At 43.5% G+C, this 15,281-nt stretch overlaps 1 protein-coding gene across 6 annotated transcripts in view; it reads left to right on the top strand.

The window, feature by feature from the left end:
* The window catches only part of SEPTIN11 (septin 11), a 76,675-nt gene that overhangs the window by 29,962 nt on the left and 31,432 nt on the right, over positions 1 to 15,281 (top strand). For all 6 annotated transcript variants that reach the window (XR_005225054.2, XM_043544818.1, XM_043544817.1 and 3 more), the window contains one exon: positions 9,135 to 9,249. Coding sequence is in view for 4 of the 6 variants with exons in the window: in XM_043544818.1 (XP_043400753.1) it covers positions 9,135 to 9,249 (115 nt within the window). In the remaining 2 variants the exon portion in view is untranslated. Of the gene's footprint in view, positions 1 to 9,134; positions 9,250 to 15,281 lie in introns of those variants that run through there.

The raw sequence follows: 15,281 nt of genomic DNA on the forward strand, positions 1-15,281 counted from the left end.
CTAATTCTTTTTTTGAACCCAATTATATTTTTGGTCTTCATGGTGTCCACTGGTAAGGAGATCCACACGTTGACTACGTTGTGTGAAAAAATACTTCCTTTTGTTTGTTTTTAAACCTGCTGCCTATTCATTTCATTGGGTGACCCTTGGTTCTCGTGTTATGTTAAGGGGTAAATAACACTTTTTCTCCACATCATTCATGATGTCATTGACCTCTAGCATATTCCCCCCCCTCCCCTTAGTCGTCTCTACTCTGTACTGCACAATCTCAGTCTTTTTAATCTCTGCTTTTTGTAGAAGTCCTTGACAAAGCCCTGGCTGGGATGATTTAGTTGGGGACTAGTCCTGCTTTGAGCAGGGAGTTGGACTACATGAGCTCCTGAGGTCTTTTCCAACCCTATGATTCATAGAATCATAGACTATCAGGGTTGGAAGGGACCTCAGGAGGTCATCTAATCCAACCCTCTGCTCAAAGCAGGACCAATCCCCAATTTTTGCCCTAGATCCCTAAATGGCCCCCTCGAGGATTGAACTCACAACCGTGGATTTAGCAGGCCAATGCTCAAACCACTGAGCTATCCCTTATTCTATGATTCTAAGCTGTTCCGTACTCCAGATCATTTTTGTTGCCCTTCTCTATAACTTTTCCACTTCTAATACAACTTTTTTGAGATGGGCGACCAGGACTGTATTCAGTATTCAAGGTGGGGGTGCACCATGGATTGATACAGTGGCATTTTGATATTTTCTGTTTTATCATCTCATTTTTACCTAATGGTTTCTAACGTTCTGTTCGCTTTTTTGACTGTCGCTGCACATGGAGGGGATGTTTTCAGAGAACTATTCACGATGATTCCATGATCTTTCTTGAGTGGTAACAGCTAATTTGGATCCCATCAGTTTATATGTATAGTTGGGATTATGTTTTCCAATGTGCGTTACTTTGCATTTATCAACATTGAATTTCATCTGCCATTTTGTTGCCCAGTCACCCAGCCGGGCTTGGGCTGCGGGGCTGTTTAACTGCAGTGTAGACGTTCCTGCTCAGGCTGCAGCCGAGCTCTGGGACATCTTGCGGGGTCCTTGAGCCCAGGCTGCAGCCCAAGCATGAACATCTACACTGCAGTTAAACAGCCCTGCAGCCCAAGCCCTGCAAGCTCAAATCAGCTGTTAGGGGTCAGACGTGGGTTTTTAATTGCAGTGTAGATGTGCCCTGAAAGTCCTATTACACTAGATCAGCTGGATCACCCTTGTCCACATCCTTGTTCATTTCCCTCAAAAAATTCTAATAGATTGGTGACGCATGATTTCCCTTTACAAAAGCCGTGTTGACTTTTCCCTAATGTATCGTGATTATCTGTGCATCTGATACTTCTGTTCTTTACTGGTTTCAGAGTAACAGCCGTGTTAGTCTGTATTCGCAAAAAGAAAAGGAGTACTTGTGGCACCTTAGAGACTAACCAATTTATTTGAGCATAAGCTTTCGTGAGGTACAGCTTATCGGATCCGATGAAGTGAGCTGTAGCTAACGAAAGCTTATGCTCAAATAAATTGGTTAGTCTCTAAGGTGCCACAAGTACTCCTTCTCTTTCTGTTCTTTATTATAGTTTCAACCATTTTGCCTAGTACTGAAGTTAGGCTTAGTGGCCTGTAATTGCCGGGATCGCCTCTGGAGCCTCTTTTAAAAATAGATATTATATTAGCTACCCTTCAGTCATCTGGTACAGAGGCTGATATTACAGTTAGTTCTGTAATTTCATATTTGAGTTCCTTCAGAACTCTTGGGTGAATACCATCTGGTCCTGGTGGTACTGTTAAATTTATCAATTTGTTCCCAAACCTCCTCTACTGACACCTCAGTCTGGGACAGTTCCTCAGATTTGTCACCCAAAAATAATGGCTCAGGTGTGGGAATCTCCCTCACCTCCTGTGCAGTGAAGACCGATGCGAAGAATTAATTGAGCTTCTCTGCAACAGCCTGATCTTCTCTGAGTGCTCCTTTAGTACCTCGATCATCATCCAGTGGCCCCCTGATTGTTTGGCAGACTTCCTGCTTCTGATGTACTTACAAAAATTAACAGCAAACTTTTTTTTGTCTTTGGCTAGTTGCCCTTCAAATTCTTTTTTTGACCCGCCTAATTATACTTTTACACTTGACTTGCTAGAGTTTATGCTCTTTTCTATTGTCTTCCAATTTTTAAAGGATGCCTTTTTGCCTCTAACCTCCTCTTTTGCTCTGCTGGTTAGTCATGGCTATATATATATATAAAAAATATTAAAATATGGTTCTCTCACTTTTTTTAAAATTTGGGATATACGTTTAATTTGAGCCTCTATTACGGTGTTTTTAAATAGTTTCCATGCAGTCATCCACTCACTGACACCCTGCAGTTCTGCCTCTCTAACTGGCTCTGTGTGTGTAACTGAAAGCATTTCGGAGAATGCTACCATGGAGGTCCTGGACTTAGCATCCTCAGTTTGGCCTCCGGGACCTCTCTCCTTCCTTTCCCTATGTCCATTGTTACCTATTTGTACCATAAACACCAGCTCCTCTCCAGCACTGCACATAAGTCTCAAGAGGTCCTCAACCTTTGCACCCACCAGGCAAGTCACCATGCTGTTCTCCTGGTCGTCACAAACACAACTTTTCATTTGGTTTTGGTTTAAGTGCTATATAGAATGGAACCTTGCTTTCTGCCCTGGTTAGATTGAATGTCTTACAGCCTCTGAAGGTTTGTGTCTCTGCCCCACTTAGCTTCAGCCTGCCAAAAGAAACACTGAAAGTTACAGTACCGAAGCCAGGAAGATCATCACTCATCAAAGTTTCTAGCTGTTCATCCATTGTAGCTACATCACATTCCACCTTCCCAATAATATTAAGCATTTTGAATTTTGTCTCAATATTTATGTATCTCTCTCACTCTACTCTACAGCTGTTAATGGATAAGACAAAATAATTCTAATGGCCTACAAATTGCATCATACAAATGTATACCCCATATGGGAGGGAAAAGCTTACACAAAAACAACCCAAGATGGCGAACAATAGAATGTTTAAGCAGTGACTCTGTCCCAAACCTACAGGAAGGACCAGTCTAAAAATGAAAATTCCCCTTTACCTGCTCTTCAGATGACTTAAAAAGCCTACAACACATGAGATTTTCTAGACATTAGAGGTGAGAACTTCAGTTTGTGTAAGCTGGTGTAACTACTGAAATCAGAGGAGCTCCACTGATCTAGACCAGCTGAGGATTTGGCCTAATGATACACTTGGGGAAGGAGCCAGGTAGATGCCATTCCCTTAGCCTCATGCCATAAGAATGAGAATAACTTTTTTGCAAATGGCTGTGTAGTAATAGGACCATCCCTTAATTCCAGGTCGTCATACTCCTCTGAGTCATCAGCATTAGTGATGTTAGAGGCATTGTTTTGAACCAGGGTGGGGAGGTAATACTAGCGATGATGTTGAGCAAGGAAAAAACTGAATGTGCATCCAGAGTACCTTCAGCATCTTGCCAGGGATGGATCTGGGTGGGGCATGATTTGCAAAGAGGTCATGTTGCTTTGGGATTTGCTGTGGTGGTGGTGGTGATGAAAGGGAAAACTTAGGCTGAAACTCAAGAAGTTTCCTTGTGCTGAGATCTCTATATCACCTAATGGAAATGGTGGGAAGACACATTCCTTGGCTTGGATGAAGTACTGGTGCATATGATGTAGGGGAGAATCCTGCACCGGGAGAGAGGGGCCTTTCCATCTAGGAACAAACCCCTGCACTGCAGTGGTTCAGTGATGTCTTTTCGCCCTTTGAAAGACTCTTGTTACGTAAGAAAAAAGAATGATCCAGATTTTGATCCGAGTTGCACCAGCATTAAACTTGACTACCTCCAGGAACTTTAACAGAGAAAACATGTTTACACCAGAATAACGGGGATCAGAATGCCAGGATTTCTTTCTAGATGGAAAAACCTATCACAGTAGGTCACATTGACAGTTTTCCCTCCCAAAGGCAGGAGTCTTTTGTACCTGAGAGCAGAATCTAGCCTACTGACTCCAGTGTGGCATACATCACGACAGCTAATTACAAGATAAGTGAGGCCATCTGAGTTGGCATCTTAGTGTTTAAAATATTTGTGCCGCACCCCACTGAATGGGTGAATCATCCTCCCGGTCTTATAATTATGTACTGAAATAGTCACACTTACTGCTCCACTGCAGTGGCTTCCTTTCCAGGCTCCAGATAAAATCTGCGGCCACAAACTATTTTGTGCTAGAGGAGTTTTTCAGCCGTTTTTGCCTACCCCAGCCCCTTCTTCAGAGTGGAGGCAAGGGCCAGTGACTAAAGCACAGTTGTGTAGTTTCAGTGTATTCGCTCCAGTTAATGCAGCTTGGTTTGGTTTCTAAATAGCAGGAAAAGTGGGGAGAGTAATTCCAGACGTGGTTTTCGGCCCCATGGCAGATCTCACGCTGTTGGTCTGGATCATTCTGCAGGGAGCAGCTCTTCCCTGGCCTGGCTTTGGGGTGGAGTTTGTCTTCACACTGGAGTAATCATTCCCTTCTCTGCTGATACTGGTCTGTACTAATAATCCAAAGCTGCCTGCCTGTGTACCTGGGGTTCCGAAGCGTCAGTAATTGGGACTACTGGATACTGATAGGGGGAGCCATATGCAAACACAAGGGACCACCCTGGGGTTTAACGTTCAGAGCCAGATCCTCAGCTGGTGTAAGTTGTTGTATCTCCATTGGCAACCTGTGCTGATTTACCTAGCTGAGGATCTGGCTCAGTGGCTACCCAGTGCCAGAACTGAAGTGGTAAAGTGCCTGAAAAAGGACCACAAAACCATTTCAAGACTCTTCCCCTCCCACCTTCCCAACCTCTTTCACTGGGAACACTATAATGAATGGCATTGGCCCAGACTGTACCCTCGCCCTGCTCTCAGGTCTATGCGCCTTCCCCCTTCACCTCTGTCCTGTCCCATTTAAAGCACACAGGAACAGTCTGGCCCAATATAGAGAAGAAAATAGATCCAGCTTCTTCTTTGTTTAAGCTTAATGCATAGGCTTCAGCATTAGACATCGGGCCAGTATTTACTCCTCCCTTTCTCTTTTCTCCGCCCCTGCAAGACTAATTGCTGTTGCCTTTGGCTTTCCCCAAATATAAATGGCAGCTAATGTCTCATTGCACAGACCAGCCCCCTGTAGGATTCCCGGTGCACAGCAGAATCGGTCGCGTTTCCATGTGGTGTGGTCCCGTTTGTCCAGGAGGGGTTCAGACTCTGCAGACCAGTGACCCCATTGGCACCTAATGCACAGAAAGGCGGAGATTTTTAATGTAGGTCTCCCATGCTATTGAGTAGAATTGGCTGGCCCTGCGGAGAGCACCAGCTGCAAAGAGTGGCCGCTGATTGGCTTTGTCCTCTCCTTGCTGTTGCAGGGAGACAGTGGCTCTGGGATCTTGGCCCAGTCCTGCAGTGCGACCTGAAGGTTCTAGTGTGTTCCAGGCTGGCTCCGCCTTGGGCTTCCTCCAGGCTAAGATGTAGCATGAGTTATGACAAATGTTTGGATTACTATGGCGTTCAACTCTGGTGGTCTTTTTGGTAGATAATTGCCATTTCCAGCATACACACACAGTTTGCAGTAGAATAAACCAGTTGTGCAGCATGACTCTGTTATGAAATTCTTATCTCCTGGATCTGCTGAATAACTCATTTACAAACAAACAATCACTTTCCTAAAATACTCCACTGAAAGAGCTAAGGGCCTGTTCTTGAGGAGTACTTAACACCCACCTTTCTTGGTGGGTCAGGCCTTAGCTTCCACTGCTTCATTAAATACTTAATTCAATGGACACTTAAAAAATGTCTAGCATCCACAGAATGTTAGTCACCCCATTCGTGTTCCGGTAAATCCTCAGGGCTCTAGTCCCGCTTTGAATTATACTTGCATAAGTATCGGTAGGAGATTCCTGTGACCTGCAGTTAATTGAATGTCTTAGGGATTCTTCCTTCAGGTTGTCAGTGCACTTGGCTATTCACGGAAGAAGGCAGGGGGTCAGCGTCCAGATCTAGCACTTGAAGACGCATCTAGCTCTTGGGATCTACATGAGGTCAGAATCGAGTGTGGAGGCCCTGTGTCCATGCCCTGATGCTGGTTTTCCCTGCTCTTTTGCTGATAGGGACATTCCTGCCAGTAGTTACCCCCGGAGTGCACCTCCTAACGGGAGATGTCCAGAGGACAGGGGTGTGGTGAGGATAAGAGGCATTAATAATTCTCTGCTGCTGAGGTACTAGAGTGAAGGGTGATTGACAGATACCTGCATTCTGGTATTTGGGTTGCGGGGGGAGGGGGCCTAAAGCCCGTCAGCATGCAAAGGAAGAAAAGGCAGTCATTGCCTGTGTGTACCATGTGTCAACCTAATTTGGGGATGGCCAAGAGAGCCCCTAGACACCAGGCTTCCAATGGAAATGACAGTTTTTACATCTATAGTGCTTTCCCCTGCAGCTCTCCATAAACATTAAGGGAAGAGTTTTCAGAAGCACTCAGCCTTCACCTAACTCTGCTCCTATTGGCGTCAATGGTAAAACTCCCCCTTGCTTCAGTGGGAGTAGGTCAGTGCTGAGCTCCTTTGAAAAACCCACCCTTAGACCTGGCCTGCGTGTAGCAGGTTTGCTGGCATAGCTACGTCAGTCAAGGGAGTGACTTTCTCTCTCTCTCTCTCTCCATCCCCGGTGGATGTATCTGTGCTGGCAAATACAGTAATACTGGCAAAAAAGTCCTTTTGCTGGTAAATCTTGGGCCTGGTTTACGCTAGAAAATTAAATCCGTTTAACTACGTTGGTCAGGGTGTGAGTTAAGTGTAGACAAGACCTTACTCTCTTCAGGAAACTGGCTTAAGTTTCACTGGCAAACCCTTTCAAGTGTATGGTAACAGGGTTTGCCGGTATACCTCCGCCAGTATATCTGTGCCAGCAAACCCTTGGAAGTGTAGACGAGGCCCTGGTCTCACAGCCCCTGAGCAATAGGGCTGCTGTTTTTCTGGATGGGAAATGGGCACGGGAAAGGTCAAGGACTTGCCCCTTGTTGCGCAGCAAATCACTGGCAGATGGGAGAACAGAACGCAACGCAGCAAACAAGGATGATCCCTAGGAACTAGATTAAACACCATTTCTCTAAGGACTTGATCCAAACCCAGTGGAGGCAAGGGAAAGACTCCCACTGAGTTCGGTGGGTTTGGATCAGGCCCAGGCTGTACAGGGTTATAATTTTAGTTGCAAACATACAACATACATTGACAGGTTTCAGAGTAGCAGCCGTGTTAGTCTGTATTCGCAAAAAGAAAAGGAGTACTAGTGGCACCATAGAGACTAACCAATTTGTTTGAGCATAAGCTTTCGTGAGCTACAGTTACATCCGATGAACTGAGCTGCAGCTCATGAAAGCTTATGCTCAAATAAATTGGTTAGTCTCTAAGGTGCCACAAGTCCTCCTTTTCTTCTTTCAACATACACTGAGTAGCTCCTATGCAAATCTCTGGCATTGGAAAACATTTAAAGGTCTGAAGTCTGGGGCACCCAACACAAGCTGCAGGGAATGACCTCTTTTTCTGTTTCATGGAGTTCTGTAATCTGTTTTCAAGGCATTTGTGTCAATGTGATGTGGCAGAAGAGCTAACTAGTGTGGCTGCTTTTTCTAGACTAAAACGTAAGTTATTACACAGCTGTTGTGGAAAACTCTCTAAATATAACATTGGACTTGCTCCAACTCTTCATCCTGCGAGGTCTCTGCTGGTACAATAAACCCCATGGAAATATCTGTTGGTGTGTCTTTCAGTTCAGGGTGCCCGACCAAGTCAGCAGAGGCAAATGGATGGGGAGGGAACTACTGGTTAAGCCTTCCCAGGTGCTTAAAGTGACCCTTAATGAGGACTAGAATGCATCTGATTCGGGTGACTGTACTGTTCCTTCAAGGCTATGGAACATGAGATGTACTCTGTACGGGAAATTGTGCATCATGTTAAAAAGCCAAGGGATGATTGCCCTGCTTTCTCACCTTACGACGATGTTATGTGTAAACCAAACCACCCATAGAGCAGTGTGCACATCGTCCTTGTCAGAACGCGGCATCCAAAGCCTTTCCAAAGCCAGGGGTTTAGCTGGCTTTAGCGGCATTATCTGAACAATGCGAACAATGCCTTGCTGCTGTCGTAAAACAATAGTCAGCACTGAAGCACAAAGTGTCCCATTTCTGCTACGTTGCTGTGCTGATTAGTAGAGTTCTGGGAAGTTCCTTTTTCCATGACAAATGTAACGGAATACCGAGCTGGGTTCTCCACTTATTTAAATCAGGACTCCCGACACTGAAGTCGAAATCCCAAGGGGCTAGCTAGGGATAGCCAGATGTCAGCATGATCCAGCCACAGCCCCTTCTCAGCCCAACACACCCCCTATTGAAGGGTGGCAGGGGCAGTGGTGGAGAAGCTGCCTATCGTTCTGCACCAGACGGGAAATCCTCAACAAGGGAGAGGTAACCAGTTTCCATCGCCTCTGCACCACCGGAGCTGCCCAATGGTAACAAAGCAAGGCAGAGAATCTGTCTCGCCAGGCGCACCGTAGTGGGGGCTCGTCTGATCACAGCTAAAATTGCAGCTTGGTCGGGTGTGGTCACATCATTACTACTCTGAGTGAAGTCCTGCAGTACCTAGTTGTCTGACTGACTGTGTATGTCACCTCCTAACTTTTTTCTCCTATGGCCACAGGAATGGTGGAAACTGGGGCACAGAACTTCAGTTTTATCTTCTGCAATTTGCTAATGCTTGCTGATCTGCCAGTCACTGGCACGGAACTACCTACTTCCTGTGGTTTGGGGGCATTGTAGATAGCTAACCCCCCAGGAGAGTTGGATAGATCACACACAAGGAAGACATCTGAGGGTTGGGAAGGAAAATGATCCAGAATAAGTGGTTGAGAATCTACTCTGTCTATTCCTTCCCTCCTGCCCTCAACCACCTTGACTAAAATGGGTCCCAGTGAGAGATTATTCTCCTCTCCTTTGAGAGTGGCGGGTACTCCTATATCTTTCACCTGCATACGTTGTTGTTCTACATCTTGGTTACAAATATTTCTGTTTGGGATTTTCAGAATGACGAGCTTCGAAACCTGTCCCTCTCCGGTCATGTGGGCTTTGACAGTCTTCCAGATCAGCTGGTCAACAAATCAACCTCTCAGGGGTTCTGCTTCAACATTCTTTGTGTTGGTAAGTGATGCTGCACTGCTGAGAAAATGGCTTTTCACATCAAGACATCATGTGACAAGAAAATTATTAATTTAAACAAAGAGGGGTAGGGGTGTGCGTGTGTGTGTGTGAATAAATAAAAACAAAAAAACCCTTCCATTCAATAACATGGATAAGATATAAACCAATAGGGTGAGCTTTATAAAAGGGACCCAGGGAGGATTGGTTTAAATCACTAAGTGGAAAGCCTTGATTTTAATCAACTTTTCCATTTGTGCTTCAGTTATTTTCTAAGGAAAGGTGCATTCTCATTGGTTGACATAATCATTAAAACAAGTTGATTTACAACTAAATAGAGCCTTTACACTAGTGTTGGTACGTCTTTTCGTTACCTAGGAGGGCATGCTATCACTATATACATTTATTTCAGCAACATATAGCTTTAATATTCACTGATTCTTTCTTTTACATTTTAGTATGTTAGAAAATGGTTATTGCTTATTCACTAGATGATTAACGTTTTGCTCATGATTTGTGTCAAGGTATATTGAGATAACTAGAATTTAATGAAAACACGCAAACCAGCGTTTATTTTTGGTATTTGAAGAGGGAATATGTTTGGGCCTTAATATATTTTGTATTAAACTCAGATTTCATTTTAAACAAGTTTTTTTTTTTTAAATGATGATTTAAATTGCTTTTCCCCTCCCCCGGGGGTGAGGTTGACCGTAGGCTGTACGTACAGACTTCAGGCCTGCTCCTGTCAACATTTTAATATATGAGTCACTTTACGCTTGAGAGTAAGGCCAAGAGATTTCTCATGTGCCTGTGTTGGAGCAGGGTGGGCTTGGGCCTGATTCTGTGTTATAATAAGGCCCTATTATAGACTCTAAGGTCAGAAGGGACCATTATGATCATCTAGTCTGACCACCTGCACAACGCAGGCCACAGAATCTCCCCCACCCACTCCTGCAATAAACCTCTCACCTATGTCTGAGCTATTGAAGTCCTCAAATCGTGGTTTAAAGACATTAAGGTGCAGAGAATCCTCCAGCAAGTGACCCGTGCCTCATGCTGCAGGGGAAGGCGAAAAACCCCCAGGGCTTCTGCCAATCTGCCCTGGAGGAAAATTCTTTCCTGACCCCAAGTATGGCGATCAGCTTAGCCCTGTGCATGTGGGCAAGACTCACCAGCCAGACACCCAGGAAAGAATTCTCTGTAGTAACTCAGATCCCACCCCATCTAACATCCCATCACAGGCCATTGGGCCTATTTACCACTAATAGTCAAGATCAGTTAATTGCCCAAATCATGTTATCCCATCATACCATCTCCTCCATAAACTTATCGAGTTTAATCTTGAAGCCAGATAGGTCTTTTGCCCCCACTGCTTCCCTCGTTCTGACAATGCCAGGGGGCCTTAAGGTGGGTGTGAATGAGAATCAGGCCTACCACCTCGTTTATATTGTATTTAATCGGGGTACTGCAGGTACAGCATCTGTTCACTTGCCTTAGTTACTTTGTTTCTCCCAATTATTCAGAGCTGAAATCCCAAATCCTATTGTCTAGGGGAGACACATCTGTGGGTTGGAAACCAACCTTGCCTCTTCCCCCTCCCATCCCCCGCCCGTCCTCCAGTGATTAGTACTTTCAAGCTATACCAAATTAAAAAAAAAAAAAGTACATGGCTCAAACTCAGGGAACCATGTGTCAAAACAGTTTTAACATCTTGGTTGTCTTCAAGATATCATCTAAAATTGCTCAAACATTGAATGCACTTCTGTGTGCAAACAAAACACCTAGCTTGGCAGAACGTTCCAGAAACTATCTATTTCCATTGCTCATGTGTTGAAGCAAAATGTTTTCTTTTTTTTCCGATTAAGGACTTGAGGTTTATTTTTTTTAAAATGCTTTGACTGGATTTTCGTGTCATGTTTAGAATATTGTCCACAGTGCAGTTTCAGCTATCTGAATCCACATCTGGCGAACCAGACTAGCCTGCACTCGCAGCATTAGGTGTTCAGGAGCTAGACAGGAGAATGAGCATGGAGAAATATGACCAGAGCGATTGACCATCTCTTAGCAGCATGAAGCTGTTTAAAATTCAGCAGGGAGCTTCCCGATTAGCAAGCAGTTGGATGATCAAAATGGCATAAATTGGTTGCTTTTTTTCCTCCTGCGGTAAACACTCCTAGCCTAGCATGACTCAATTTGTCTTCATTAACGTGGCAATTTGCTCCACGTTTTTTCTTTTTCAAAGTGTGCCGGTCAACTTTTGTTAAGCTCCAAATAGAAATTTCACACACACGTTGCTGCTATTGTCCAAAGGAAGGAGAAAAAAACCTGGCATCTCTTTGAGGGAAAGCACACAATTGGCTCCTGCATGGTGACGTAACGCTTCTAAATGTAGCATGTCTTGAGCCACAGAGAGCAGTATGCAATGGTGGCTATGTTTGCTTTAGCAGCTCGCCATCAAACACTGCTCTAGTGATTTACAGTAGAACTGTTTAATAATAGTAATTCCATGCACAGTGCATTCCTCATGGGGACCACATTGAGCTGGTCTGTGGCTATGATATAGATACATATTTTTAAAAGCCTTATTGCTTTGAGCTTTGCGAGCTGGGATTCAAGCTGCTCTTGGTTTGGAGAAAGTATTGCTTTCCAGCTGTAACAGTTTGAGAGACTGGCAGCTAAAACCAGGCGGGAAGTGAAGGAAAAGGGAAAGCCAGATGGCTATGAGAATGACATGATTTTAAGGCTCCCTGTATATCGTGCAACTTTCCAGGATAGGAGCGCCTTGAAAATCTGTAAATCCCAGCATTTCTAGCCTCCATGGTTACTGGCCCCTTAAGATGATCATTGATCCCACAGGCTAGGAGTGGGCTTTTGGACACTGGTCCACGTTTAAATATTGTTAGTTTTAGGCCCAAAACCAATGTTTCATTCCCTGCCTGTATATGTTTGCAAGCATCAAGACTTATTCATGTGGCCTGTGAGTCAATGCAAGAAAAGCAGGAGTTGTGGTATTATTCCAATGAGAAAACAATAATGAATAGGTATAGATATCTTAGGCTCCCTTGATGGAAGGATTACGGCTAGGAGAAAATAGTTCCGCTAGAAAGCTGAGCATGCCAAAACAGCCCTGTGAGGGATGGAATGAAATCAAAGGTGTACAAGTCTGGGTTCAGCGGGGTGGTGTGATTCTGACCTGGAGCAGCTCTGCAATTTGGGACCCTTCCTTAGAGCTTAGTGAGAAGGGAAGGATCAGCTGCTTTGAGAGTGGGCTCTCGAGTATTAGCATTGGACAGGTTGCTGGAATGCAGGCTGTCCAGTGCTAGCGCTGAATGGGCAGAGACCCTGGGTATGTCTAGCCTGCAATAGCTGGGGGTGATTGCCACCGGAGCCAGCAAATCCAAGCTAGCTTTAATCTAGCTCGCTCGGCTCCCAGAGCTGTGAAGCTGTGGCATGGCTCAGTGCAGGCTCTACAAACCCATCTGGGTCACTGGGTTAGCCCACACTGTTGTGGCATCACTGCTCCAGTACCCAAGCCAGCCAGATGAAATCTGGTTCAGGTATGTTGGCCGTAGCTGCAGTCACAGTCAGTGATTGTAGTCTGGACGTACCCCCTGTGATGCAGTGTGTCCGTTCAACACATGCTGTTCTCATGGAACCCAATCTTTCTTTCCATAGTCCATGCCAAATAGAGACAGTGATCTTTTGTTGTTTAAAGGGGACACTGTATTACTAAATGTGAACGGAGTGGACCCTGGCGAATAAACCAGTCCTTAACTTAAAAATAGGCTGATCATCTTTGATTATTAAATGGAAACAGCCATCGCAGACGGGTTACTCTTTGCTGCTGGCCTCTTACAAGGAGGTCTCTCACATTACCACCTTTACTTTCAGAAAGACACCATTCCTCGGTACTGCCTTCCCTCAAGGTATCTTAGTGGTGACTTGAAAACAAATTGGGCCCATACATTCCCTTTTTGCTTGTTTAATATATTTAAAATGGTTTTGTTTTTAACAGTTTTTCTCCCTTTCCTGCTTGTGTTTTTACATTAGAAATTCATGTCTAGTCTGCCCTGGAATGCTCTGTGATAACCAGTGCAATGATGAGGTCACAAGAGTGAAAGTTGAGCGTTTGAGAAAAGAGATTGGTAGTCACTCTTTTAAATTCTTGGTTTCTGTGGTTTGTTTTTAGTTTTGTTTTGTCAATACCTACTTACTGTTAACTTCCATGACTAACATTTTGGTTAAAGGAATTCTTTAATGGAAGGGAGTGCTGGTTCTTTACCAATGTATTAGTGCTCACAACGAGCAGACTTTGAAGCCCTCCAACAAAACTAAAGAAGACCAAGTTTTGCTATTCTTGTCCCCTTTAAGTTTAAAAAGCAAGTAGAAAAGCAGTTTCAAGAACAAAAAACAAACAAAAAAACCCCAACCTTCCCGTCCTTCTGTACACATCAGGCTTGGAAGAATTAGATTTTTACTGGTGAATGTCAATTTCACTGTACACAAACAAACTGGTGAAAAAATATTTCCATTGATAACCATTGATATTTACAGATAGGCAAAGTAAGAGAAATGCTGCTTCAGAACTTAGTTTGATTTAAGGCTATTTACTTTGTATATTTTGACATGCAGTGTAGGCAATTTGTGTGTTTAATAGTTGCAAAACTTTAATTTTTTAAATCTTAACGTTTGCTGTTAAATAATTGTAACTTTGCAGAACTGTAAAAATTAAAATAGATGGAAAACGATGCTTAAATAAACATCTCTATTATCCATCAAAATTATTATATACAAAACATTGAATTCTGCCAGGCCTAACCATAAATTAGCTAAAACTGCACAAACCTGATTTTTAATATTTATAATCCTTTGCCTTTTAAGTTACCTTTAAGAAATAACTTGCATTTCTATGTATCTATATCCTGGTTTCCTCATTAAGGCCTCAATCCTGCAGTTAGATCTAAATCCAGACCCTGAACCTATGCAGAGTCCCATTGACTTCAAACAATGTAATTACTGATTTCTGTGGGGATCTACGTGGATGCAGGGGTTTGCCTGCTTTGATTTGATTGCCACAACAGGACCTAGACCAGCAATATACACCTCCCTCCATTTACTATCTTGTGTGGAATGATGATAAAGTCTTGGAGCTTGTACACTTGAACAGATCCTTCCACTTAATAATCCTGTTTTAAACATTCATTTACCTGTGTTACTAATTACATCTCAAATTAATAAAATTGAAAGAATTTTAAAAGTCAATATTTATGCCACACATTTGGATTCTTTACTTTTTTGCCTTTCTCTCAGCTGAGACTGTGAAAATCAAGTCATCTAATTTGTATTGATTTTTTTCATTATTGGGTTTTTGATTCTACAGTGATTTAGTTTGAAAAATACTGCAGGAGAATTGAATTTACTGTATGTTTGACTAATGCAACAGCTTCCATTGGAATTTTTAAAAAATGTAAAAAAGTCTATAAATCTGAGTTTGGAAGGTCCCTTTGCTTTGTTTCTTTGTAAGAAAAATGCTGTTAAGATTAGTGTCTAGCTCATAATATTAAGAGGGAATTTGAGCATGGTTATTTCTCGAGACAGCATTCTGAATACTGTACCAGGGTTATGTACAAGTTAGGAGTATTTGGGACGCACATGTCCTATAAACAGTGTGTGAGGAGTGTCTGGGCAAAGAATTAACTTCTTCATGAGTTTGTAGAGAGGATATTACATAAACAATCAGTCTAGTGTAAAAATAATCAGCAATGACAGAAGAAAACACAAAGGAAAAGCGTACTTAGTAATGTAGGATTTGCCATATTTACATCTTGGGTCTAGCAAGTCTAATAACCTGCTTCCAGCAATGGCTGATTCCTGCTCCTTCAGCGGAAGGCAACTCTTGCTTTCCCCCATCTAGAAAACTCACCTGGTCCGTTGACCAGTGCTGCATATTTCAGCTTCCTACCCAGCCCACCACATTTCCAATCTCTTCTCTAAGAAGACCTAGTCCAGGAGGCCTATAAAGCCTAACTCACCCC

The sequence above is a fragment of the Chelonia mydas genome, chromosome 4 (genome assembly GCF_015237465.2).
Source record: "Chelonia mydas isolate rCheMyd1 chromosome 4, rCheMyd1.pri.v2, whole genome shotgun sequence".
NCBI classification, from domain to species: domain Eukaryota; kingdom Metazoa; phylum Chordata; order Testudines; family Cheloniidae; genus Chelonia; species Chelonia mydas.